The following is a 25,494-nucleotide window of genomic DNA, read 5'->3' as shown; positions in this document are numbered from 1 at the left end:
TGTATATAAATATAATATAAATTATAATATATAATTATATATTTATATATATACTTATATATAAATTAAAATATATATATATATTTTTAAACATGCACAGAAATTATATGGGTAATAATTTGTTACAAGGCAGGTTCAGATTAATTCGGTCTGGAAGGACCCTGAGATTCTACATTTCAAACAAGCCTCCCCAGCCCCCTTCCCCCCACTCCCCCTCCCCCCCTCATGACGTTACTCTGAGTAGCGAGGACCTAAGGATCTGGCAGATTGGGGCAAATCAGAGCCAGAGACAGCCAAGACACACAGGGATTGATGACTGATACCCAGAAGAGAGACAGAGAAACAGAGACAAACAATGGCACATACACGTAGAATCAGAGGCTGAGGCGGGAACAGAGAAAGACAGGGTGATGAAAAGAGAGACGGAGAAGGAGACAGTCAGAGAAACAGAGGGCAAAGGCAGAGAGAACCAGACCAGAGATGGAAGACCGACAGGGCCAGAGAGACCGGCAAAGACAGAGCCAGGGTCAGGGAAGGAAGGCAAGGCGAGGAGCTGGGGGAGAGGCCAGAGCTGGCCATGGGCAGCCCGTGATCACCCAGGCTCCTGACCAGCAGTGAAGGGGCTCACAGGTATGGGAGGGATGACCCCGCGGAGTTTCAGGTGTGCAGACCTGAGATGCCCACCTTCCCAACCTCTCACACCCAGACCATGCTCTCCTGCTCCTGTAGGGCTGTCCCTCCTTCACCTGGAGCCTTCCACTGCTGATTCCCCTTGTCTTTCCTGTGTATTTATTCTCTTAACGGATCCTCCCCAGAAGGTTTTAAACATTTTTAAGTCTTTCCCACCTAAAAAAACAAAAACACAAAACACCAAAGTCTCTCGTGATCTCCTCTCTCTTTGTAGTCCCTGTCTTATTTCTCTCCTTTCCTCAGCTAAACTTCCTGAAGGAATTGTGTGCACTGATTTTGACCTCTTGTGAAGGTACATGTTGTAAGCCCAACGGTCAATTTTCAGTCCTCCTTTACTTGCTATCTTAGCAGCCTTTGGGCCTCCTGATCTGCCCTCCTGCCTGCTGGCTTCCAGGACATGATCGTCCCCTGGTTTCCCTATTGCCTGCTCCTTCTCTGACTTTTTCCCACCAAGTCTCCATGATCTGACCTTCATACTTGAAGACCTGAGCTCTCTCATCACCTGGTCCATTTTTTAGTCAACCTATTCCAAACCCCAAGCAGCTTCTCACCAGGTGTCTTCTACACTACAGCCAACAGGATCTTGGCAACATACAAATCTCGTCATGGCATCGGCCGCAATTTAAAAAACCCCTCAGCAGCTGCCCCTGGCTCTGAGAATAAAGACCCAACTCCGGGTGACCTTTCTCCCCATCCTTCTCCCCCAGCCCCACCCACCCCCGCCCATGACCTTTCTGAGGTGATCTCACTTCCACTTGCCCTCTAGGCCTTCTAGCGATATTGGCCTTCTTTTAGTTCCTTGAACACCAGGCTCCATTTTACTGCAGGACATTTGCATGTGCTGTGCCCTCTTTATAGAACTCTGCTGTCCAAGACAGAAGCCACTAGCTACAGGTGACTGGTGAGCACTTGAAGCATGGCTTGTGCAAATGAAAAACTGAATGAATTAAATTGAAAAAACATTAAATATTGGCAAACAGCTATTCTTGAAACAACCTGAGTATGTGAATTCACTTTTCAATTTTAATTTTTATGAAATTTAAATCTAGGTAAGCTATTTCTGGAGAAAATTCAGTGTAAAAAATCCGTGTCAAAGACTCAGTTTGAAAAAAAAATGTGAAAGATCTCATTAATAGTTTTTTTGTATTGAGTCCATTTTAAAAAGATACTTTGCATATATTTCGTTGAATAAAAGATATAATCAAAATTAATCTCGCCTGTTTCTTCTTACTCCTTAAATGTGGCTACTAGAAAAATGTAAATTACATAATTGATTCATATTATATTTCTATTGGATGGCACTGGTCTAGAATGCCGTGTCTTCTCTTCGTCTTAATGCCTTCTACTTGTCCTGAGCTTGGCTCAAATATCACCTCCTCTGAAAAGCTCCCCTGAGATCAAATCTTCTATATTTATTCACTTTCATAGCTATGTGTATGTGCCCGTGGTTGCCTCCCCTTAACTCCGCCCCATTGTAATGATACATTTATTTGAATAATTACTAGGTTCACCTCTGTCAACCCCACCAACCTCTGAGCTCCATAAGAGCAAGGGCCATGTCTGGTTCCCCTCCTGAAAGCAAGCACTTAGTCCAGAGCCTGGTGCATGAGTGGCCACCAGTGGACACTTCCAAATACCACAAGATGTCTTCTACCCGCTGTTCTTCCTCTGGGTCCACGGTCCCCAGCCGTCTCAGAGAGCCTGAGCACCCCTGGCCTAGGAGTTCCACTATGGCCCCTCGGAATAGAGCTGGCACCTCTCCCAGACAGAAAGTCCTCCTCTATGGCTGACCAGCGTCCTGCATCCTTACAGGTAATTAGAGTTTCTCAAACTTGACTGTGCACGCCAGTCACCTGGAGCCTCGTTAAAATGCACACACTGGCTCATTGGGTCTGGGACGGGACCCGAGATTCTCATCTCTAACAAGCTGCCCAGTGATGCCGTCAATGCTGGTCTCCAGACCACACTCTGGGAACAAGGATAGAAAAGCTGGCTCCGCCGTGAGCATCCCCAAAGTTTTCTTCCTGCTCTGTCCAGGGGGCCAGCAGGGGTCTCTTAAAATTCAGCCCTGACTCTTCCTGCTCCCATACATGCCCCACCAAAACCTGTACCCCGAAAAAGAATGTGGTGCCTGGGGCCACTGTGGTCATTTAGCTTTTGTTTTTAATTGGAAATAAACCTTGAAGCAGTTTTCAGAGTCCGGGCAGCCCTGATGTGGATCGTGGATGGGTAACAATGATCAGGTCACACCGCTGGAAATGCAGAACAGTCCTCACGCTTTGGCTCCTGTCTGCCACACGGGGCTGTGCTCCGGCTCCTCCCGAAGGCTCCCCTCGGCAAAGGCTGTGCCTGGACGCCAGGAAATGTTCTCTCCACCGTGTCCACAGGGAGCATCGTAAACCAAGTGTGTGTTGCCGGGGCCTCTTCCTGGCAGAGATGACCCGTCCACCTCCCTGCCCTGTTCATTTCATGATGTCCAAGGCATAGAAGTGTCTTCCGGTCGCCTCGAGTGTGTGTGTGTGTGTGTGTGTGTGTGTGTGTATGCATGTGTGCACACACACGTTTGCATGTTTGTTGATTCCATGTTTGGACATGGGGGTCGCTGTGTGTGTGTGTGTCCATGTACATGTGCAGAGTGTGTGTCCATGTTGCCCTCCAGGGCTCCAGTTCAGTAAAGCTTCCGTCCCTCTTTCTGCACGGGCCTCGAGGCTGAGGAGGGTCACTAGGTGGGCCCTGCAGATGTGAGTGGCCCAACTGTCCCTTGCTGCTGCTGCTGCTGCTGCTGCTGCTGCTGCTGCTGCTGGCCCTTGCGTCTCCGAGAGCCGGTGCCTGCCTCCTTGCTCTCCTTCCTGCTCGGGTTCCTGTTGGCCTTTTCCCTCCGGCCCTGGCCTCCCTTCCTCCTCTTCTGCCCTGCAACCCAACAGCAGGAAGACTCAACACAGGACATCTTGCCACAGGGAAGCCCCAGGCATGGCCATGGGCCCCAGGAGGGGAGTGGTGAGGAAGCTGGGCAGGGGCGGCGAGGGGGAGGCTGGGATCGCTGCCTTTAGGCAGTCAGGCGCCCTGAAGGCCTCCTCTGACCATCAGCCACTTCAGAGGACCCTGGGACATGGGCACTGAGAGGGGTCCCAAGAGCCTTTTCATCCTCCACCCCTGGGCAAACCGCACACCCTCCTCCTCCTCCTCATGCCTTCCTCAGGCCTGGGGTCCCAATGGGCCAAGAGGTTCAGTGCAGCTTTTAGGACCTGCAGGCTGGCCCCACCTCCTCTGGGGTCAGCCACCACATCATTGCCAACTGCAGGCTCAGTGACCTTGATCAAATCACTACCCCCCTCCACCACCATCCCCAGGCTGGTGTGGCTCAGTGATTGAGGGTCGACCTATGAACCAGGAGGTCAAGGTTCGATTCCCGGCCAGGGCACACGCCCGGGTTGTGGACTCAATCCACAGTGTGGGGCGTGCAGGAGCGGCCGTTCAATGACTCTTATCATTGATGTTTCTGTCTCTCACTCACTCTCCCTTTCTCTCTCTGAAATCAATAAAAACATGTTTAAAAAAATGTTTTGAATCACCACAGCCCCTTCCATGCTCTATCTGACCTCGCAGGGCCCTCCCAGTGCCCACATCTGCTGGCTCAGGAGAAATGGAGACACTGAAAGGATCTCCACACGGAAGTTTCCAGCTCCCACCACACAGAGTTCTGGGTCTCGGCCAGGCCTGGCACCGGTTTGCACGGCATGGGCTCTTGAGTTGGGGCTGCCCATTTGGCCTGGCCTGAGACCCTCTCCTGGGCAACAGGCAGGGAGCAGAGGTGGTCCCATCTCTGCGGTTGGGCCTGGCCCCTAATCCGGGGAGGCGGAGGCTGCAGCTCACCCTCAGGACAGGGCGTCCTCCGCACTGTGCACCTCCGGGTCTCTTTGGTGTCGGAGCAGATGGCATGGTCGCCCCCAGGCGCATGGAGCACCCTTCGCGTCCGCTCCTCAGAGCCCCTCCGGAAACCACAGAGCTTCTTCCTCTTGGCGCACGGCCCCCACGGGGACCACTCGCTCATTTCACATTGTGCTGGCAGGAAGGGAGAGGAGAGAGAGAAGAGGAGGGTCACAGAATACCCCAGGGGAGCTTTCCCACCTGCTCTCTACCTGGGGCTCGGCCCAGAGGGCAGGAGAGTCCTGAGAGAAACCCCAGAGGGCGGTCGTGGGGTGAGCTTTCTCTGGGCAGTGCCCCAGCCACACTCTCCCTGGCCCGCCCTCCTCCGGAGGTCCTGGACCCTCTGCCCGCAGTGCCCACGTGCGTACCAGGACTGCTGCACTCCATGGTGCCGTTGGCAGCTGCGGAGCCCTCGGGGCAGGCCGGGTAGCAGCGGCCCTTGTGCAGGTACAGGCTCTCCTTACACTTGGTGCAGAAGTTGTGGCTGAAACAGGCCTCGCAGTGCTCAATCTTGCATTCTGAGGAGAGGACCAGAGTGGGGGCCTCTGGCTCAGCCTCCCCTCATCCCCATCCCAACACCCACCGTGCCGGCCCACCCACACTGAGAGCAGGACAGGGCGGGGGAGAAAGGGCCAAAGTGGTCACTCCCTGGGCGGGCTGGGACTCACCAGGGTCAGCTAATCCCAACCCAAACTCAATTCCAGGCCCTGGAACCCAAGGTAAGATCCAAGAGAGCCAGTTTCAGAGGAGGGGGGCAGGATCCCCGGGGATTAGTGGGGGTGAGAGAGGAGGATCCCAGCATCTCATGGAACCCCAAAGGGCCACCTTGTCAGAGCTGGACTGAGGGGTACAGTGACCCCTTGACCGTGGCTGTGTGGTCTCCTCTTCCCCCACTGCTGGGCATCCACAGGCCCAAACCCTGGATCTCCTCCTGCCTGGGGCAGAAAGAATGGGTTTGGAGGAGGGAAGCCATCCCAGGGCAAATTCCTCTCCCTCCACAAGGCGAGTTCCAGGAACCGCCTTGGTTGGACTCCTGGGTGCCTCCCCATCCCCTCCTGCCAGCTCTCCCTCCTCTGGGGACGAGGGGGGAGGGTGGGTTCAGGGCTGAAGGAGCAGGCAGGGTCTTTCACAATCTCTCCCTTCCCAGATTGTGGGCAGGGCTAACTTCCTCCCCGTCTCTGGCACCTGGAGCCTGGGCTGCCAGTTTCCCAGGAGCTGGCACAGCCAGGAACTCCCCACCCCAAACACCCTGAGGACCCAGAGGGCAGCCCCAGGGTCCTACCTCCAACCTCACAAGCTCCCCACGCCCACCGCACCCTCCTCTGTGCCTCCTAGCCTCTGTGGCTTTATCTCAGCTTCCCTCCCTCCCTCCGTCTCTCTCGCTCTGATGCCTGGGTTTGGCTGCAGGTGAACAGAGTAAGAACAATAACAGCTACCATGTATTGAATGCCAGACTTGAAGGGCTTTACATATGCCTCCCACAACAACCCAGAGGTAAAAGCGAGTACTCCCATTTAAAATATGAGATCTTGGAGAGGTTACGACACGCCCAAAGTCACACAATGAACCAGTAGCAGAGCTGAGAGGACAACCCCAGCAGGCTGATCTGGGGTCATTCGTGTCCCTTCCAGCCTCGCTGTTATCAGCTATAAAAAGGTAGCGTCACCTAGATCCTGTCTCCCTCCAGGGGGTGTCTCGGACTCAAGTGATATGAGATCCAGAAATGCATCCTAAGCTCCAAGGCACTGAACACACGGGAGGGGCACTGGTTTTGTTCACTGCAGTGTGTTCACGGCGCATCCCCAGCATGTCACAGCCGGGGTGGGTGCAGGGGGGACAGCAGGTGCCTGGGAACTGCGGCTGGTGTGGGAGAAAGTTGAAGAGTGAGGAGACCAGGGGAGGAGGAGGGGGAAGCAGGCTGACCGGGCTTGAATTTCTCTGCAGTCAGTAGAGCCAGTGGCGGTTTTTAAGCAGAAGTGTGATGGAATAGGCTGTGTGTCTCAGAGGCATCTTTCTGGCTGTGGAGGCGGGTGGAAGGGAACCACATGAGAATTGGAGGACAGATCAACAGGCTATTGTAATAGTCCAGGAGAGAGATGACGGGGGCCTGGGTTAGACAACGGCAGTGAGGACAGAAAGGAGATGGAGCCCAGCTCAGCGATTGAGCATCATCCCATGTATCAAGAGGTCTCTGGTTCGATTCCTGGTCAAGGCACATGCCTGGGTTGCGGGCTCAATCCCCAGCAGGGGGCATGCAGGAGGCAGCCAATCGACGTTGATGCACTGATGTTTCTATTTCTCCCTCTCCCATCCTCTCTCTCTAAAATCAACACACACACACACACACACACACACACACACACACACAGATATGGAGCACGCATGATTCAGTTATTGGATGGATCGGGAATAGCCCAATGAGAGGTTGGCTCTCAGGTCTGTGGCTTGGGTGGTGGATTGGGACACAGAGTGGCCTGTGGGACTCCAGGTGGGTGCAGGTGTGTAGGGAGGAGATGCAGTTCTGATACAGATGCACTGAGTTGGAAATGTGGAAGGGATATCGGGGGAGATGTCTGACCAGTAACCAGATACTTGAATCAGAAGCCTCATCTCCCCTCATCTCAGTCCGCCCTCCTCCTCTTGCTGGCCACCAACAGTTCAGAGTACCCTCCCCCAGTGTCCGGCATCTCTGTGCCCTTCTCCAGCCCTGCCCACACTCACTGATGCACTTGTTCATGTCGGGGTTGCGGGCATCGAAGTATCCAGGCGGGCAGGACGGCAAGCAGACGCCCACCTGGCGGATGTCGTTCCTCTCCAGCAGGATGAACAGCTTGGGTGAGCACTTGAGGCAGCCGTTGACCTCAGAGCAGAGCTCACAGCCTTTGGCGCAGGCCTGGCTCCCCTCGGCACTGACTGCAAAGGTGGAACAAGGGTGAGAAGGTGGCTGTAGGCGAGAGCGCAATCCTTCCCAGGCTCCCACGAGGATGGGAAGTGAGTGGACTGGACTTTTCTCCTACAGAAAGAGTGTGTTTCTCAGAAAGCACAGGCCAGGCTGGCAGCTCTCTGCAAGACTGCTTTCTGAACCTCGCCAGGGTCCTCTCTCAAGGGAACAAGCACAGAGTCCTGGAGCAAGAGCTCCCATCCATTCTAAATGCCTCCCTAGCTCCAGGCACAACACAAGCTCACCCACCAGGCTCACTTCACCATCCCCCAGAGAAGCAACTGAAGCTGCACCCTGCCTGGAACTTACCCCTACCCTCTCCAGAGGAAGGAGCCTTCTTATCCTTGAGAAAGTTTTAAGGACAAGAAGGATAATGGGCTAAACTAGCTGAGAAAAACATCACCTGCCCAGAGACAAGACGACAACTAGAATAATCTATGTCTAGAACAGTAGTTTCAACCAGAGGCAATAGTGCTCCCCAGGGGATATTTGGCAATGTCTAGAGACTCCCCCTCTCCCCACGCCCAAAATATGTTTTTATTGATTTTAGGGAGAGAGGAAGGGAGAGGGATAGAGAGATAGAAACATGGACGGGAGCCAAACATCGATCGGCTGCCTCCTGCATGCCCTGTACTGGGGATCGAGCCCACAACCCGGGCATGTGACCTACCAGGAAATCAAACCAGGGGCCTCTTGGTTCATGGGTTGATGCTCAACCTCTGAGCCACACCGGCCGGGCTAGAGACATTTTTTATTGTTTCACTGAAGAGGGGGGTTACTACTGGCCTCTAAGGGAGGCCATAGATGCCAGTAAACAGCCCGCAGTGCACGAGGCAGCCCCCACACAAACTATCTGGCTCCAACTGTCAGTGGTGTTGAGGTTGAGCAATCCTGGCTTAGAACCATCCTTTGAGGTAGTGTGATCTCCAGCCCCGCATACCTTTGATCTTGTTTCCTCATCCACTTGTTCAACCAATGCTTACTGAGCCCCTCCCCGGTGCCAAATGCAGTGTGAGGGCTGGGGATGTGGAGGCAAAGACGCCTAGCCATTGTGCCCTGGTCTTTCAGTGACACAGACAGACCCGCAAACAGGCAAATGCTGTCAGCCACCAGACCAAGCAACAGTGGACCCAAAAGAAGAGCGAGAAGGAGTTGCATAGGGGGTGCCATTTGGGCCAACTCTTGAAGAATGAGTGCATTTGTCTGTTAGGAAGCAGAGGCAAGGGCCTTCTAGGAGCAGGAATACAGAGCTATAAAACAACCCAAGGGGAACAGCAGATAATTTGGGCACAGGAGGGATGGGGAAGGGGAGTGGTGAAAGATAAGGAGTCCTACCTTAAAGGGACTTTTAAATCATGCTAAGGAACTTGCACTTGATCCTGCCCGACAGTGTTTCCCAAAGAGTATTCCTTGGAACATGAGTTCCCTAAATCAGTGGTTCCCAATCTTTTTTGGCCGTGCCCCACCTGAGCATCTCTAAAGTCCTGATGCCCCTCGCCCCGTGACATATCATTCTTATTATTCAAAAGTGAACTCCTAGTCACATGGAGGACGCCTAAAAGGCCATTAACTTCATCTCAACAAGCTTTCAAAGAACATGGCACCCATGAAAAAGAAAAGAATGAAAGGACAGTTGTAGTACTGAGGAAGAAATTGTTAAAAAAAATAATAAATACATGAAGTGATATGAAAAAGTAGCAAATAAAGTTTCAAAACATATAATAGAGAACTGAAATGCATAAATATGTCACAATATATGTTTATATACTTTATATGAGGCCCCTAGAACCATAAGAAATGCAAAAAATTCACTGTTTATAACTCATTTTCGAATTCCCCCCCTTAAAAGTCAAATTGCCCCCCTGTGGGGCATGTGCCCCACGCTGGGAACCACTATCCTAAGTGATCACAGGGGACCACTGCAGCAAGTAAGGCTGAGAACCACTGGGTCCAACACGCTAAACAAGACTCTTTTTCTTTTTTTTAAAATATCACTTCTCTTTATTATTATTTTTTAAATATATTTTGTTGATTTCAGAGAGGAAGGGAAAGGGATTGAGAGATAAAAACATCAATGATGAGAGAGAATCATTGATCAGCTGCCTCCTGCACACCCCCAATTGGGGATTGAACCCGCAACCCAGGCATGTACCCTTGACTGGAATCAAACTTGGGACTGTTCAGTGTGCAGGCCAACGCCCTAGTCCAGCGGTTCTCAACCTGTGGGTTGCGACCCCTTTGGGGGTGAAATAACCCTTTCTCAGGGGTTGCCTAAGACCATCAGAAAACATATATAATTACATATTGTTTTTGTGATTAATCACTATGCTTTAATTATGTTCAATTTGTAACAATGAAAATACATCCTGCATATCAGATATTTACATTACAATTCATGACAGTAGCAAAATTACCTTTATGAAGTAGCAACGAAAATAATTTTATGGTTGGGGGTCACCACAACATGAGGAACTGTATGAAAGGGTCGCTGCATCAGGAAGGTTGAGAACCACTGTTCTAGTCACTGAGCCAAACCAGCTAGGACTAAACAAGTTTCTCTACTGTCGGGCTTCTTGCACCCTCTGTGATGCTCCTGAGCCAAGTGCCATTCCAAGATGAGGACAGAGAGAGCTGCATGTCCCAAACATGTTGGCCACAGAACCCTGTTTTGCAGAGTTTTTCTTGGGACCTTTCTCAGAACTAATTAGACAGCAGCGAGCCATTGGCCAGTTTTCAGCAGGAGCAAGACCTGCTCTGATTGACATGGTGGACAGGTCCTTCGGCAGCCTGGGAGGAGACCAGAGACTGAAGGACCATTTGGAAAGAAGCTGACCAGGTCATCCAGGTGAGACAGATGAGTCTTAAAACAAAGTTTGGTTCAGAAATGCTCAGGGAATACAATCAGTAGGCCCTGGGGACCAATAGGAGGAGGAGGTGGAGTCTAGAATGAGGCCCAGTATTCAGGCCTAAGGTATGGGTGAACGGTGGGCCCAGCCACTAAAAGAGGCTCATAGGAAGAGAAGCAAGTTGAGAAGGAAGGCGAATAGGGATGACTCACTTAGGAGGAGCCAGGCATGGAGAAGCTGTAGATACAGGCTGCAGACCGAGAGCTGGGGAATGAGAACAGAGATGGCAGGAGACTGTGCAGGAGGCAGAACTCAGGCTGCAGAGTGGGCCGGACCTGGAGCCAATCCCCAGCCTGTGACCCAGGGTGAAGCACTGCATCTTGTGCGCCTCCCGTTCCCACCCCTGGAAAAGGAAGCTGTGGCTGCCCACTTGGGAGGGCTGCTGGGAGGGCCCCTGCTCCCTGCCTGATCCTTGATTTCACAACAGGAGAAGGAGTGAGACTTAAGAAGGTGAGCAGAAAGGAAGAGGAGGATAAAAAATACAACAATAACAACAAAATCATCATAATGGCAGCTAGTAAACGTCGAAACGAATTCTGTGGCAGGCGCTGCTCTCAGGCTTGACAAGTATTGACTCATTTAGTCCTTGCAACCCATAAAGTAGGTACTGCTATTTTCTTTTAAATCCTCATTTTTACAGATGAGAAAACGGAGAAGCTAAATTACTTGAACAAGGCTTCACAGAGAGTATGTGTTCCAGGCAGAGGTTGCAGAGTTCATGAGGCCAGCGGTAGGACATTACCAGGGGACGTGGAAACTGAAAGTGTGACTAGGCTGATTTTTAGGTTTTTTCCTATAGAGTCAATGTTATTTCATTAATCGATAGATTTAAAAATGAGCACTGTTCTTGGTTTAGTTATTATGAGAGCAAAAATATCCAAATGTTGTATTGGATTCATGAGAGAACCCTAGGGATTATTTTTCCACTTTGGGCCTTTGTTCAGCTCTATTACAAATTAATTAAATCACTGGAGTTATTATATATCATTTCTATTTCAAATATATTAAATCCTCTGTTGCTCAAGGTTTTTACTTCATTCATTGTTGAAATGAATGTTCCCTCTAGGTTTTTGCTTTGGTTTCAATAACCGAAGCCATTCAGGTGTCCCATTTAAAGCCTCAATAGCTATGTTCGCATATTCACTTATTCTTTTTTTATCACTTTCGTTAGGGACAGATTTGCAAAAGGCCTTCTCAGAATCCTGCTGTCTACCTCCCATTCAACCAACAACAAATCTCTGAGTGCATTTCTCTTCAGATCCATGAAGAATATGGCAAGAAAGAGTGGGGCACACCTGGGCATCTGAAATTAGTTCGGCATGGTTGGAACCTGGAGTGAGTGGTCAGACAGGAAGCTGGAGAGGAAAGCAGGGAGGGGCCAGATGAGGAAGGGTCTTAAATGTGTATAGAGGCGTTCGGACATTATCCTAAAGGCCGTGAGGAATCACTGTGGGCTTTAAAATAGGAGAGATGGTCTGGATTCCATATTAGAAAGATCTCTCTGTAGTGTGAAGAATGGGATTGTAAGGAGGATGTAATTGGAGGCAAAAGGACTCCCAGGTTCAAAGACATGGAGCTGAACCGAGAGGATGGAAGAGAGTAGACACGTGTAAGACATTCAGGTGGTAGAATCAGCAAGACTAGGTGATGTCGGGGAAAACACAAGTCAAGGGTGACTTAGAGGTGTTGGGCTTGAGTCACAGGTTAGCTGTGGGCCCTTCACCCTGCGAGGGACCACAGGAGGAAGAGAGGTTTGGGTTGGGAAATGATGACTAGTTGAGTTTTAGATGTGTTGAAGTTGTGGCCCCTGTGGGACACCCAGAGGAAGGTGTCTATTAGGCAGTTGAACCTGTGGGTCTGGAAGTCAAAAGAAACATTATGGCTGGAGATTGAGACATGAAATCCTTAACATGTACTAGTAAAGCCATAACCGGTTTGGCTCAGTGGATAGAGCGTCGGCCTGCGGACTGAAGGGTCCTGGGTTTGATTCCGGTCAAGGGCATGTGCGTTGGTTGTGGGCATATCCCCAGTAGCGGGTGTGCAGGAGGCAACTGATCAGTGTTTCTCTCTCATCGATGTTTCTAACTCTCTATCCCTCTTCCTTCCTCTCTGTAGAAAAATCAATAAAATATATATTTTTTAAAAAAAGTACTAGTAAATAGTCATTAAAGGCATAGAGGTCCATGAGGTGGCAAGGAGAGTGGGTACAGAGAGTGAGAAGAGGAATAAGACATTTAAGAGAAGGGCAGAAAAATCGGGGTAGCTTAGAGGCCGATAAGGAGCAACCAGACAGGTAGGGGGCGCTCAAAAGCATAGTGGATCATGGAAACCAAGACAAGAGTACACTCAAAAGAGGAGGGAGGCATCGCACACCACATGCTGCGGAAGTGTCCCGTAAAGAACAGCAACAAATAGGTTATTGGTGCCTTGGTGGGGGTGGAGAGCAGAGGGTAGTGGTTGAGGAGGAAAAGGAAAGTGAGGAAGCAGGGCCATCTTATTTTAAGAAGCTGGTTGGGGGGCGATTCGGGATCCACCCTGGGAGCCGTCACCGGGGTTAAAGGCATGGGAGTGAAGGCATCCCGGGTAGAAGCTGTGCAGCTGGAAAAGACAGAAAAAGGCTGAGGCCTGGGCAACACTCATGTTCAGCAGTGGGAGAGGGGCAGAGGAATCATTGGAGAGGTGGGAGGAGACCGGGAGAGAGTGGGGCTGGAAGCCAAGTTGAAAAGGGAGAGATCACAGGGACCAGAGCGGGGAGGAGACCATGGCCGTGAGCTCTGAGGCAAATCTAAGGAGGTGACCTTGCATTAGGAGGTGCCCTTGAGAAGAGCAGTTTTGGTCGAGTGGTAGGGATGAAAGCCAAACCACAGTGGGCTGAAGAGTGAGGGGAAGGGAAGGTGGGGGGGGGGGGGGGAGCAAGGAGAGGGGCAGAGAGAGTCAGAGAACATAAAAAAAGAAAAGGGAGAGACCAGCTGGGAGTGAGACTATGACAGAAGACTCAGAGGCAGGCTAAAGGCCCAAGGATATTGGAGGGTCAAGATACAGAGCTCAGGTGGTAAGACTGGCCTTGAGGCCAGGGCCAGGGCCAGGGGACTAGGGAGCTGAGCTCTATGAGGTTTTGGGGCTCAGCAAAGAGGAGACGGGTTTAGCAATGGGCAGGGGTGAGTTCAATGAGGAAAGGAATGTTTATCAAGGGGGTAGGAACCAAAGGGTGTTCTCAGCTTAGCAAGGCAAATGAATGGGCAAGGAGAGGATGGAGAGCCAGGGGATGCGGGGAGGGAGGGAGGGTTAGGTGTGAGTGACCAAGGAGATGGTGGGTGTTAGGGGTGTTGCATAATGATTCAAAGGAAAAAGCCAAAGTTAATTCATCCCATAGATGTTTGTTTACTGCACACCTACCACATGCCCAGGGCTGCGAGGAGCTGGGAATGTGGAGGTGTAACAACAAAACCCACCCAGGAATGTGGGAAACAGGGCTGGCTATGCGCTGTGGTGAATGGAGGAGCAATAGAAGGCACTCCCTTACCCAGCCGGCTAGGTGAAGAGGGTGTGCCAGGCGGAGGAGCGGCCTGTGCAAAGGCTCTGAGGCGCTGAACGTCCTAGATGTTCAGGGATTTGAAAATAGGGCTTTAGCCCTAGCGGGTTTGGCTCAGTGGATAGAGCGTTGACCTTGGGACTGAAGGGTCCTAGGTTTGATTCCAGTCAAGGGCACATGCCCAGGTTGCAGGCTCCACCCCCAGTAGGGGGTGCGCAGGAAGCAGCCGATCAATGATTCTCTCTCATCATGGATATTTCTATCTCTCTTACCCCTCTCCCTTCCTCTCTGAAATCAATAAAAATATATATATTTTTAAAATGGGGCTTGCCCTAACCGGTTTGGCTCAGTGGATAGAGCATCAGCCTGTGGACTGAAGGGTCCCAGGTTCAATTCCAGTCAAGGGCATGTACCTTGGTTGCGGGCACATCCCCAGTAGGGGGTGTGCAGGAGGCAGCTGATCGATGTTTCTAGCTCTCTATCCCTCTCCTTTCTTCTCTGTACAAAATCAATAAAAATATATATATATATTTTAAAATGGGGCTTTATTCTGCTGGCAGGGAAAGGGACCACAGAAGGGCACGGCCAGATTCAGTTTGCTAGGCTCCCTCCAGCTCCTGTCTATGATGGGGGTTGGTGGGGGGCATGTAGAGGAATCGTCTTGCAGGGCTCTAGCTTGGCCAAGGAGGTTGGGTGGGCTCAGTGCAGGGTGGGGCTCAGAGCGGGGTCGCACCTTCTTCCCTCCGTCACAAACCCTCCTCACACAGCTCTGCCCTCCCCCACCCCCTTCTCACTCTGCTCTCGAGCACTCAGTGAAGCCCCTCTCACTGAGCCAGGAAGGCAAGGAGAAAGTGCCCTCCTCACTTCCTCTGCTGCTTCTCCGCCTCCTTCGTCCTCGTCCAAAACCCTCCAAGTTCATGTCCCTATCATCAGGGTGGCTCAGCGCCCCTGCCTCCTTGAAGAATGGCTTCTGGCCACTGACCTTTTCCCCCAAGGAGCTTGTCTTCTCCCGGTTACTCATCTTCCTAAAACCAAAACTGAGGGTGTTACACCCCTGCCTAAAAGCCCTCAATAGCTCCCTACGCCTGCAGAATTAGGACTCGGCTCCTCCACGTCCCCTAAAAAGCTTTAGCCTCAGAACTAACGTCACCTCCCCCAGGCAGTCTCTCCTGATCTTGCCTCCCTGCAGAGTCTGGATGGAGTATTTCTCGGTGTTCCCGCGGCCCCCATACTTAAAGCCATCGTGGTAGTCATCACCATGTGTCATTAAAATCTTCTAAAATGTCTTTTTTCCCCATTAGCAAGAGCTTTGGAGGGCGGAGACTCTCTCATTTTTGAATGGGAGCCCAGTGAAAGGATGTGGGTCCCCACCAGAATGTAGGGCTGAGGATGTGGTGAGTGAGACCGAGGCTCAGAGAGGCAGGTATATGAACGGAGCTCACTGAGTGTTTGATCGATAGAGTGTGGGGAGAGGGACTGGATAGGAATGGGGGCTCAGGGTGGGTTGGCTGAAGGTGAATGAGGGGTGGAGAGGAACTCACCATGACCCCGAGGAGGGATGCCCTTGGTATTGGGGTGGTATCTAGCCTGGGAGGAACTAGATTCAGTAAGTTGGCAGGGGTTAAGTTGGTAGGGGTGGGGGTGGTGGTGACAAGGAATGGGGCCTCAGTGAGGGGGTGGGCAAAGGCCCTTCTCAGGCTTCACACTCTCCCAGCCGACGCATCTATTCCTGGTGCCCAAGGCCATCCCCGGGTATGCCCCCTGGGAAGATCCAGCATTCTTTAACTCAGCTGGGAGCTTAGTTTAGACCTTCATTTTTTCTCACCTGGGCCCAAAGGCATTTTGAACTAGTCTGTTTACCACCCACCTCAAGCCACCTCCCCTCTGTCGGGTAAGCCGCTGGACCTGCTGTTCCCCTGATTACCCATAGCTCCTCATTACCCACAGCTCAAGGCAGGTCAAGTGCAGACTCCTCAGCCTGTAGAATACAAAGCGCCCCTCCCACCATCTGACCTCTGCCACTTCTGGAGCATCAGCCCCCTAAAACACTCCCTAGGCCCCCGGCAGCTGTCTGTGCTCTGTCCTTAGAGGTGTTGGGCTGTTCGTTTTAGCAGCACAACCCTTCTTTTTAATAGGAAAGACCCTCCATGTATAAAATAGATGTGAGCACAGCTGCCCCAGTTAAAGCCCTAGAGCTCCCCCAGAACCCCTCTTAGAAACCATTTCTCCATCTATGACTCCTAGCTGTACCCCATTTCCTGAGCACACAGCCTCTGCCTTCCCGCAAGTCCACACCTGTGCACACGCTGGCCCCTCTGCCTGGAATGCCCTCACCCTCATCCACTCCCCACCCCTTGCCTAGAGATCATCTACTGGTCTCTAAAAACACAACTCGGAGGTACTGGTTCTGGGCCCTCCCAGCTCTCCGCCTTCATCCTGATGGAGCATGGAGACACGGGATTGAAATTGTCCTCCCCCGCCCCCCCCCCCCCCCGCTTCTCCAGGATTCTTTTCTATGACTAGGGCCACGCTCCATAGGTTGAGTGTTGGAGGAATGGCCCATGGAATGAATGGGCTTCAGTGAGGGAAGAAGGACTAGTGATGGTCAGTGCAAGAGGGGACAAAAGCTCCAGATGGAGGATGGGGCTGTGAGAGAGGACAGACGGGGGGGGGGGCAGCTTCTGGAGGAGTCAGGGAAGGAATGGGGGCTTCACGGGGACGGAACTGAACGAAGGGGCCCAGGAATCCGATAGGAGAAGGTCTCAGTGAGGGAGGGCACTCACTGTGAGGGATGGTGAAGGTGTGAGGGCTCCATGAGGGGCAGGAAATGCAGGTGCGAAGGTGGTCAGGAGAGGGTGGGTGCTAGGGAGGGTGAGTGAACAGGAGGCTTGATATGGGAACGTGTCCTCAGTAAGTAGAAGAGGAAAAGGACGCCCTTTGAGGGTTCATAACTCATAGCTAAAGGACTCTTTGCTTGGCCAGGCGATGTGGCTCAGAATTGAGCATCAACCTATTAGCCAGGAGGTCACAGTTTGATTCCTGGTCAGGGCACATGCCCAGGTTATGGGTTGATCCCCAGTGTGGGGCATGCAGGAGGCAGCCGATCAATGATTCTCTCTCATCATGATGTTTCTATCTCTCTCTCCCTCTCCCTTCCTCTCTGAAATCAATAAAACTATATCTTAAAAAATAAGATTAAAATGAGCTTTAAAAAAAAAAGAATTCTTTGCTTGACTTCTGCCCCTCAGTGCAAGGAGGTCATCACTCCTACCCGAAATCAGCCATTTCTGGGCTCAAAACTTGTGTGTGACTTTGGATCAGAATTATATCGGTGGCTACTCTGGTGGCCCCTCTGGTGGCCCTATCGACATGCAGTCACGGGATGCTGGAAAGAGTCAACAGGTTTGAGACTCATACTCATAGCAAGCCTGCCTCGGCCCTGAAGGCTGCCCAGTGCCCTTCCACATGGTCAGGAGGCCAGAGAACCCAACACAATGGTCTGGCTCCTCCCCCCCACCCCCCACCCCCACTTCCCAGGACACCCTAGGGCAAAATGGTCCACACATTGTCTATGTAACAATCACATGCCTCCTGAAGTCAACAGAGAGCTTGCTATTTCACAAAAGATTTACTACACGTGCACATCATCCCATGTAAGCCTCACTATATTCCTATACAACGACACTTGTAGCTTTATGGTCATTCTTTAAGCAGACCATAGCAACATGCCTAGCAACATGCACACTCATCTCTCTCTGAGCTCATGTCCCTCTTAGACTCTCACTGCACCCCAAGTCTTTCCCCTCACCTTACCCCATCCTCCTATCTCCCGATCAAGGATGTCTGTCACACACCACTTGGTAATAAAAACTGGGTTACTGCTGCCAAGGCTGTGGGATGTGGCTATATCAAAAGCGTCATAATTGCTGTATTCGATTGGTCATGGCTGGGGCTGGGCCCTTTCTGATGGCCAGGCCAGTGCTGCTTTTTATTTAGTACAAAGTTTAGAACAACAAGTCTGACCTCTGGTTTAGGTGGGTGTGTGGCTCTGCACATGTGAGGGACCGTGGGATCCCTAATGCACATCACACGAGTGTGAATGGCTCCACTCATACTCTTTCTCTCATCTTGGAAATAGAGGCGGTATTATAAACCGCTAAACTGCATCTGGTCCGTGGAGTCCAAAATGCTGGCTGCGACAGATGAGAAGGGAGGAAAAAATCAAGGTTTCGATGCTAATTAAACCTAACTGTCTCTAATTGTTTGTTAAGCTAGGGATTTTCAGCTTCACCAGTTCTCTGAGCTTCCGTCCTGGGCTGGGTTCTGCCCTTGGCTGCTCCCATCGACACTCAACCACACTCCTCTGCCTTTCGACCTTTACTGGCAGCCTGGGTCTCTGGGCCTCAAAAGGGAAGCAAGAAGGGACTGGGCCAGGCCTCAGAGGGGCTGCCTGCCCATATGCGTGACATCTCTGATGGGGATGCTGAAAGACAGGCCTTGGGGTGGAGCCTCAGGTCTGTGACACAGGCCTCCACCTCACTTCTGACGCATCTCTCACAGGCAGTGGCCACAACCACCGCAGGTACAGAGCCCCCATCCCTGGAAGCATTAGGCAGAGGCTGGAGGACCTGCTCTTGGGAGCACCTAGAATGGGACTCTGAGGGACTCTGTGAGGGACAGCGAGGGCAGTGTGGACAAGTTCAACTTGAACTCTGTCAAGCTCTGTTTCCAAGAAGCCTGGGCTCACAGGAAGTAGGTGTATCCTTAGGACTGTCATCTCTTCCCCTCTCCTCGCCTCAGTTTCCCCATCTGTACAATGATGTTTATTTTGTTTTGAGAACTCTTTCTTCCAATGATATCTTATGTGGAATCTTACAGGAAGTAGGGAAAAGCAAAGTTGCTCTGGTTGGAAGGGTGGTAGGGCCTGACTCCTGCCCACTTGCCTCCCCATCCCTCCCCGAGGGCAACTCCTAGACTCCCCCTGGGCAGGGTTCAACACCGCAGGTGTGGACAGTCTCATGAGCTCCCAGCTCCACCGTGCTTGCCCCATCATCTGGGCAGGGAAGGCTGTTGCCTACCACCAGGTGGGCAGAACTCCTGGCCCAAAGGGTTTGAGGCCACACTTCAGGCCCCAGTGAAAGAAAGGGCCCTGAGCTGTCAGTGAGGAGGGAATCAGGCACCCTGGAGCAGGGGGACGGGGGATCATCTCCATGGATACCACACAAAGCTGGTGTTATGATGTCAGAGGGCATAATCCACACACTGGATCCTCACAAGAGAGGGGTTAATCTAGAAAGCAGAGTCTACAAAGGGGAAAATCTACAGAGTGCACCATCTCAACAAATTAATCCACAAACTGGATAATCCACAAACGGGATAATCTATCGAGTACTCTACACGAGTACAAATCGGCAATGGTCATCACAGAATAAAGCCACCAAAGGCCCTCTAGTCCCCGAGATAGCCCCCGACCATGCCCCTAGCTCCAAGGCCCTCCCTGGTCCAGCCCCGTCATTACTCACTCCGCCTCTGTCTCTTCCCCTTGGTCCCCCGGCTGCCAGCAGTGAGATGCATCCAGCTGAGAACGAGGGCCACCACACACAGCCCAAGCCGCATAGTCCCTCCCAGCTCCAGGCCCCTGGCAGGAGGGGTGGTCTTTGGGGTGATGGATGGCGCAGGGCTCTTGCTAACGCCTCCGGGGCTGGGTCAGCAGCAGGAGGCCCAGGCCTGGGCCGTGTCCCAATTCCACCATGATTTCCGCTGGGGAGTCCACTTCTCTATCAGCCCCTAAGGAGGTCCAGAGAGCTTTCCTCAAAGGCACTTGGGAGAATTTGTCACTTCAGCAAGGACACCTCCAAAACCCAACCTGTTGGGGGAGGAGAGAGAAGGATTAATTCTGAGGGGCCAGGGCAGACCCCCCCAACTTATGCCTCCTACCATCCCATGGTGTCTCCTGTCAAGGAGACTATGAGAACTCAGAATGTTTGGACATTATAAGTTGCCCACCGGGCACCCCTATAGAAGAAGTCTGCTCCCTTTCCTGTGTTGCAGAATTCCCGGGGATTAGAGCTGGCTACTCAAGCAGCTGGAACACAGTGGACCCTCAAACCAAGCTTGTGGGTCGCTGGGCACCAGCTGGCCCCACCCCTGCCCAGTACTGGCCAGCTCTGATGGAAAGCCTTTAGGTCCACTCTACAGGCCGCATGCTGCAGTAACAGCGTGTCTCTTGAAGATGAGTACTCTGTCCTTCTGTGAGTGACCCCTCAACCTTCTTTTCCTGGTGGTGAGTCACCCCGGTGCCTTTCACCTGTCCTGGAGCTAGAACAGTGGCCCCGACAAGGACAAGCCGGCAGACTCTGCATGGCCCGCTGGGCTTGGCGAGAGGAAAGGAAGTAAGGCTTCCCCCGGCCACAGAAACTCTGACACAGCAGGCCTGGCGGGCCTGGCCTTTGTGAGAGGATAAAAGAGGCAGCTATGCCCGCCCTGGTCAGAGACCCAGAGAATGGGGATAATCCCCCAGCCCAGGAAGAGCCAGGTCTCTGGACTGCCGGCTGGTGATGGGGGCAGGGAGAGCTGGCCCCTCCCCAACAAAATGTGTCTGGGAAGTTGGAGCCCAACCTGGGAGTCAGAGGATGAAACCCCGCTGCACACTCACAGGAACACGTGCTCCCAACACACAGCAGAGGCCAGCCCACGCCTGCCCCCCCCCACACACACACACACAGGGACAGGAGGAAGCAGCGAGCCTTCAGGAAGCTTTGTAGATGCCAGGGAGTATCACCCTCCCATCCACAGGTTAGAGATCTTTGGACACGTCACGGCCTCTCTGAACCTCAGTCTCCTCATCCATAAAATGGGGATAGATAGGCCTATTTCACAGGCTTGCTCTGAGAGTTGGCTGAGTTTGGCCTTACAAGTGAGAAATCTGCATTGCTGGAGTGGAGGTGCCCCTGGCAGTCCCTGTCCCAATCCTCTCCCCCTTGGCCTCTCAGGGAGGCCCCGGGAGAGCCCACCTGCATGGGAGATAAATGATTATCCCACAGGGAGCTTAGCACCTCCCTCCTCAGCCTCTCCCACCAGCTTGGAAGGCCAGACACACTCAAGTGGGTAAGCTGCCTGTGAGAAGTGTTTACACAAGGCTGATGGATCCCACCTGGTGCTAGGGCCAGCCGCCCCCAATGCCTGTCAGCTGCCAGCCCCTACCTGCCCCTCCAGCACTCCCTGCACGACCTGCTAAAGCCTTCCCACCCTCCCCAGCCCCACTACACATTTCCATCCCCTTCAGTTTATCAAACTAAACTGTCTTCAGTGCCAAGTATATGGTCTCAGAGGTTGGCCATAGAGCATGATGGTCAAGGGCATAAACTTCAGAGTCAGACTGCCTGGTTTCAAATGTTGGCTCTCCGACTTATTAGCTGTTACCTTGGGCTAGTTGATTAACTGGCCTGGGCCTCAGTTTCCTTATTTGCAAGAGGATTGTTGTCTGTGTGTGTGCACGCGTTATATATATATATATATATATATATATATATATATATATATATATATATATATATATATATTATTATATATATAATATATATAATATATATAATATATATAATATATTATATATTATTGATTTCAGAGAAGAAGGGAGAGGGAGAGAGAGATAGAAACATCAATGATGAGAGAGAGCAACCTCCTGCCCGACCCCTACTGGGGATCGAGCCGCAACTTGGGCATGTACCCTTGATGGGAATTCAATCCGGGACCCTTCAGTCCTCAGGCTGACACTCTATCCACTGAGCCAAACTGGCTAGGACGGTTGTTGTTTTTTATAGCCTAAATGAGTTAATACATGAAACTGCTTAGAATGGTGGCTGGCACAGAGGGAAGACAATAATATTTGTTGTGTTTTCTATGACCAAGACTTTATTTTGTGCCTACATTCCAATGGTCATCTAAGAAGTAATATAAACAGTTTTGTTTCCCTGTTATGCAGTTTCCATATTTGTATTTCTCTCTCTCATGGATCGCCTTGGCCCCAAAGTGATCACTCAAAGTGATAGCCTATAAATGCAGCATACTTCAAACCGAGGTCTGAGGACCCGGACAGATACAGTGGACAGATCCTGGAGGAGAAGACCACACCAGACACACCTGGTGCTAACCCCTGGGTCTGTGAGCCTTTCTTTGGCCTCCCTGTGAGATCAGGACTCCTAGGGTGCAGAAAAGGCCTCCTGTCAATCTCTGAATGCCCTCTGTCTGCCTTGCACGGGACCTGGCACTTCAGGGTCAGAGCTCAGCAGAGGTTAGCTCCCTCCCTCTCCCTTCCTCTCCTTCCCTCTCCATCCTACCTCCACCTCCAATCTCCCAGGTCTTAGCTTCAGCCCAGTTCTTGCCATGTGCACCCAGTCCTGGCCAGTGAGTATCTTATGGTCTATTTCTACCTGAATCACCACCAAACCAGGATCTCAGCTGGGAAGTAGGGAGGAGGATCCGGATCTGAATTTCTCCGGAGCACGGGACACTGGCCTCTGCCACCCGTCGCTAGACAGGCAGAAATACGACTCAACATTGCCCTGGCTTCTGATTTTTTTTTTGAAGTTGAAAACTCAGGATTTTATGTGAAATCTGATTTCAACAGCTGGGTAGGTCTCAGATTAGGAACCCTGCATCACCCATCCCTACACACTCACACACACACACACACACACACACACACACACACACACGGACAGGCTGAGAGAGGAGAGAGGAGCTGATAACTTTCTTTTAAGCAGCCCGCCCGCCTCATTTCTATTAGTTCCTCTGTCTGATTTCCCTGGCCCCTTGGGCTATATGGCACAAGCAGTTCATTTTATTTGAGGCCCATTCCTCTGCACAGGCAGAGCCAGCAATGGGAACTGCTGGCAGTGATGGAGGTCTCGGTCGTCAGTGGGGGTGAGGAAGGGCATTCTGTCTCCGCCAGGGTGGGAGTGAGGGATCCACATCCATCACCTGCCATGTGCTAGGTCCTCATTTACTCCTCAGGGATTTAAGTAAAACCCTGCCCATTTTACTGGCACCAAGAGGTTAAGGGTCTTGCGGTGACAACCCCCTCAGTGACCAGCCAGTTTGCTCCTCAAGACCGGGGAGCTGCAGGGTGGGCGAGAGGCTGGGGGCTGGGGAAGGGGGGGATGACGCAGCTTGCGGAAGGTGGTGGGAAGGGCTGCAAGCGGAGGCAGACCTGGGGCAGGAGACGGAGGAGAGAGGAGGCACGCTAGTGGTCGGGGAAGAGGAGGCCGAGCTAGGGAGGGGGACACAGCTGGGGGTGGAGCTGAGGGCGGGGACTCGTCCCACCACCCCACCACCGCACCGAGGGCTGAAATACCTTTCACCTTCTTGCCTGCAACACTATCAGGATAAATTAGTATTCCATCGGGGCGGACACAGGCCCAAAATGGAAACCATCCACATCATTTCTCATTAGCCCTCCCCGAGACCCGCTACGGGTGGAGAGTTTTGGCCGCCGAGTGGGCTGGCGGGTGGAGGCCGAAGAATTGCTGGGCAGGGGGAGGAACCAAGGGCGTGCCTGTGGGACCTGTGGGGATGAGGGTGTCCCCCAGAGCTAAGTCAGGCAGGTGCTGTCCCCAGCTCGTCCCCCAAAGGGAGAGCAGCGGGGAAGGCTGCTTCTCATCCCTTCATCTCTCCAAGCGTGTAAATTCCCCCCCACCCTCACCCCCCACCATCCGGGAGAGGCCCGACAGGTGCAGGGGAAGGAGAGGCGGCCCTGCAATCTCCTGACCGCCCCTCAAAATCTCAGGGTACTCTCCCAGTCCCAGAGGCCAGTGTCTTAAGAAAACTCCTGCACCCAACTGCTCGCACCCAGAACCCGCCGTTGCCCTCCTGGGAGCCCGGGGCAAACGCACAATCCACCTCTCCCCAGCCAAGCCACGCCAGGCGCCCCTCAGCGCCCTACCCCGCGGGCCACCGAGCCGCGCCACCCCGCAGTGCAAGGGGGCGGCCACGCATGCCCCTGCCACGTCGGACCCGGGCCGAGCTGCGGGACTGGGGTGGGGTTCACCAAGGGCCGAAGGAGCGGGAGAATCCGAGGTGCCGAGACCAGGAATCAAAGCCTCTGGATGGGGGGTGGTGCGAATAGGGCTGGCGGACGTGGGGCGCTCAGAACTACCCGTGAAGACGACCATCGGGGCTGCGGGGTTGAGGGGAACCCGAGGCAGCAGCCGGGAGGGGGCTGCCCGCTGGCTCGAGGGGTGACATGGGCGGGCGAGGGGCGGCAGGACTTGCAGGAGGGGCTCCAAGTGGTGCCCTCTTCCGCCCTCGCTGGCCAGAGAGCAGCCAGAAGTCCTCTCCCTCTAGCCATCTGCCCCCCAACTCAGCTCGCCTGCGCCCCGACGGGAGAGCCCGTGGCGCCCCAGATCCCGGGGAAGGGGGCGCCAGGAAGGAGCACCGGGCAGCTCAGGGGAGACTCACCTCCGCGCTGCCAGCCCGGCGGGTAGCAGACCCGGGAGGGGCGAGGGCGCGCCCGTTCACCCGCCGCCGCACGACTGTCCTGGGCGCCGGGCTCTCCCGCGCTCCGCCCGCCGGTCCCCAAGTTGCTCAATCTACGAGCCGCTCACGCCCTCCGGGGTCAGCGCCCCACCCGGCGCATCGGTCCTCTGGCGGCTCCGTTCGGCCTCGCTCTCCCCAGTGCCCCGCTCGGCGGTCCACTCCCGGCTCTCCGCCCAGCTCGTACTCTCCGTCGCGCCTCCGCTCGCTGCAGCTCCCAGCCGGGAGAGGGGCCAGTCCTCCGCTCGCACGAGGGAGGGAATCCCCCCCTTTGCCGTCCCACCCCCGAACCGGCCCCCCTTCCCGGGATCCGCAGGAAAAAACGGACTGGAGCGCCAGGCCCGGGAGCTCGTAGCCCCCTCCCGCACGCCCTTGCCCGCAGCTGGGGCGCAGGGCTGGCAGCCGCGCGCGCGCGCTCTGGACCCTGGCACAGACCCTCTGCCCTCGCTCCTCCCTTCACCCCCCGCCCCGCACCCCGGGGATTCCACACTCCAGATCAGGGGCTGCAGTTCCAGGCATCCTGGGGGCAGAACAGGGCCGAGGGGCCTCTGGAATCCTCAGTTTCCCCATCAGGATCCTGGAAAGTGGCAAGGAACCGGCGCAACCGGGCCTGTCGTCTGGGCCACGCCCTCCTCCTCTCAGGGTCAGGTCTTCAAGAGCATCTTCCCACTTCGGAGAAAACACGAGGCTCTGGGATTCCCTAGAACCCCGGGGAAGACCCTTCCTCGGGAAACGGGTGTAGGAGAGTGAGGGAGACTTTGAAGTAAAACCTAGATTCAAGTTCCTGCTCCATCATTTACCAGCTGTGTGGCCATGCTGAAGTTACTCAACCTCTCTGAGCCTCAGGGTTGTCATCTGTTTGGAGGGGTCAATGAAATAAAGGCTTCAGCTGTCTGGTGGATGGTAGGGGCTCCATAAATGTGTGTGAATGAGTCCTGAAGGGATGCAGACACCTGCAGATGGTG

At 53.2% G+C, this 25,494-nt stretch overlaps 1 protein-coding gene across 1 annotated transcript; it reads right to left on the bottom strand.

Annotated features, from left to right (window-relative positions):
• Positions 1-1,994: 1,994 nt before the first annotated feature.
• Positions 1,995-24,762, bottom strand: RSPO1 (R-spondin 1). Its single transcript, XM_059690140.1, has 6 exons — positions 24,455-24,762; positions 19,519-19,862; positions 7,339-7,530; positions 4,986-5,135; positions 4,564-4,752; positions 1,995-3,600 (listed from the first exon to the last, which is right to left on the bottom strand). The coding sequence occupies exons 2-6, from the start codon at positions 19,610-19,612 to the stop codon at positions 3,413-3,415; spliced, it is 813 nt and encodes a 270-aa protein (XP_059546123.1). The 5' UTR covers positions 19,613-19,862; positions 24,455-24,762; the 3' UTR covers positions 1,995-3,412.
• Between the last annotated feature and the right edge of the window lie 732 nt (positions 24,763-25,494).

This window comes from Myotis daubentonii, chromosome 3, assembly GCF_963259705.1.
Source record: "Myotis daubentonii chromosome 3, mMyoDau2.1, whole genome shotgun sequence".
Taxonomy (NCBI): domain Eukaryota; kingdom Metazoa; phylum Chordata; class Mammalia; order Chiroptera; family Vespertilionidae; genus Myotis; species Myotis daubentonii.
The sequence above is the reverse complement of the archived record's forward strand: the minus strand, read 5'-3'. Positions and strand labels throughout refer to the sequence as shown.

Excerpts from the sequence above, each read along its gene's own strand:
- RSPO1 (XM_059690140.1), bottom strand. The coding sequence starts at position 19,612 with ATGCGGCTTGGGCTGTGTGTGGTGGCCCTCGTTCTCAGCTGGATGCAT. Across the intron at positions 5,136-7,338 it reads CGACATGAACAAGTGCATCA|AATGCAAGATTGAGCACTGC; the intron begins GTGAGTGTGGGC and ends TCCTCTCCTCAG. Across the intron at positions 3,601-4,563 it reads GAGGACGCCCTGTCCTGAGG|GGCAGAAGAGGAGGAAGGGA; the intron begins GTGAGCTGCAGC and ends GTTGGGTTGCAG.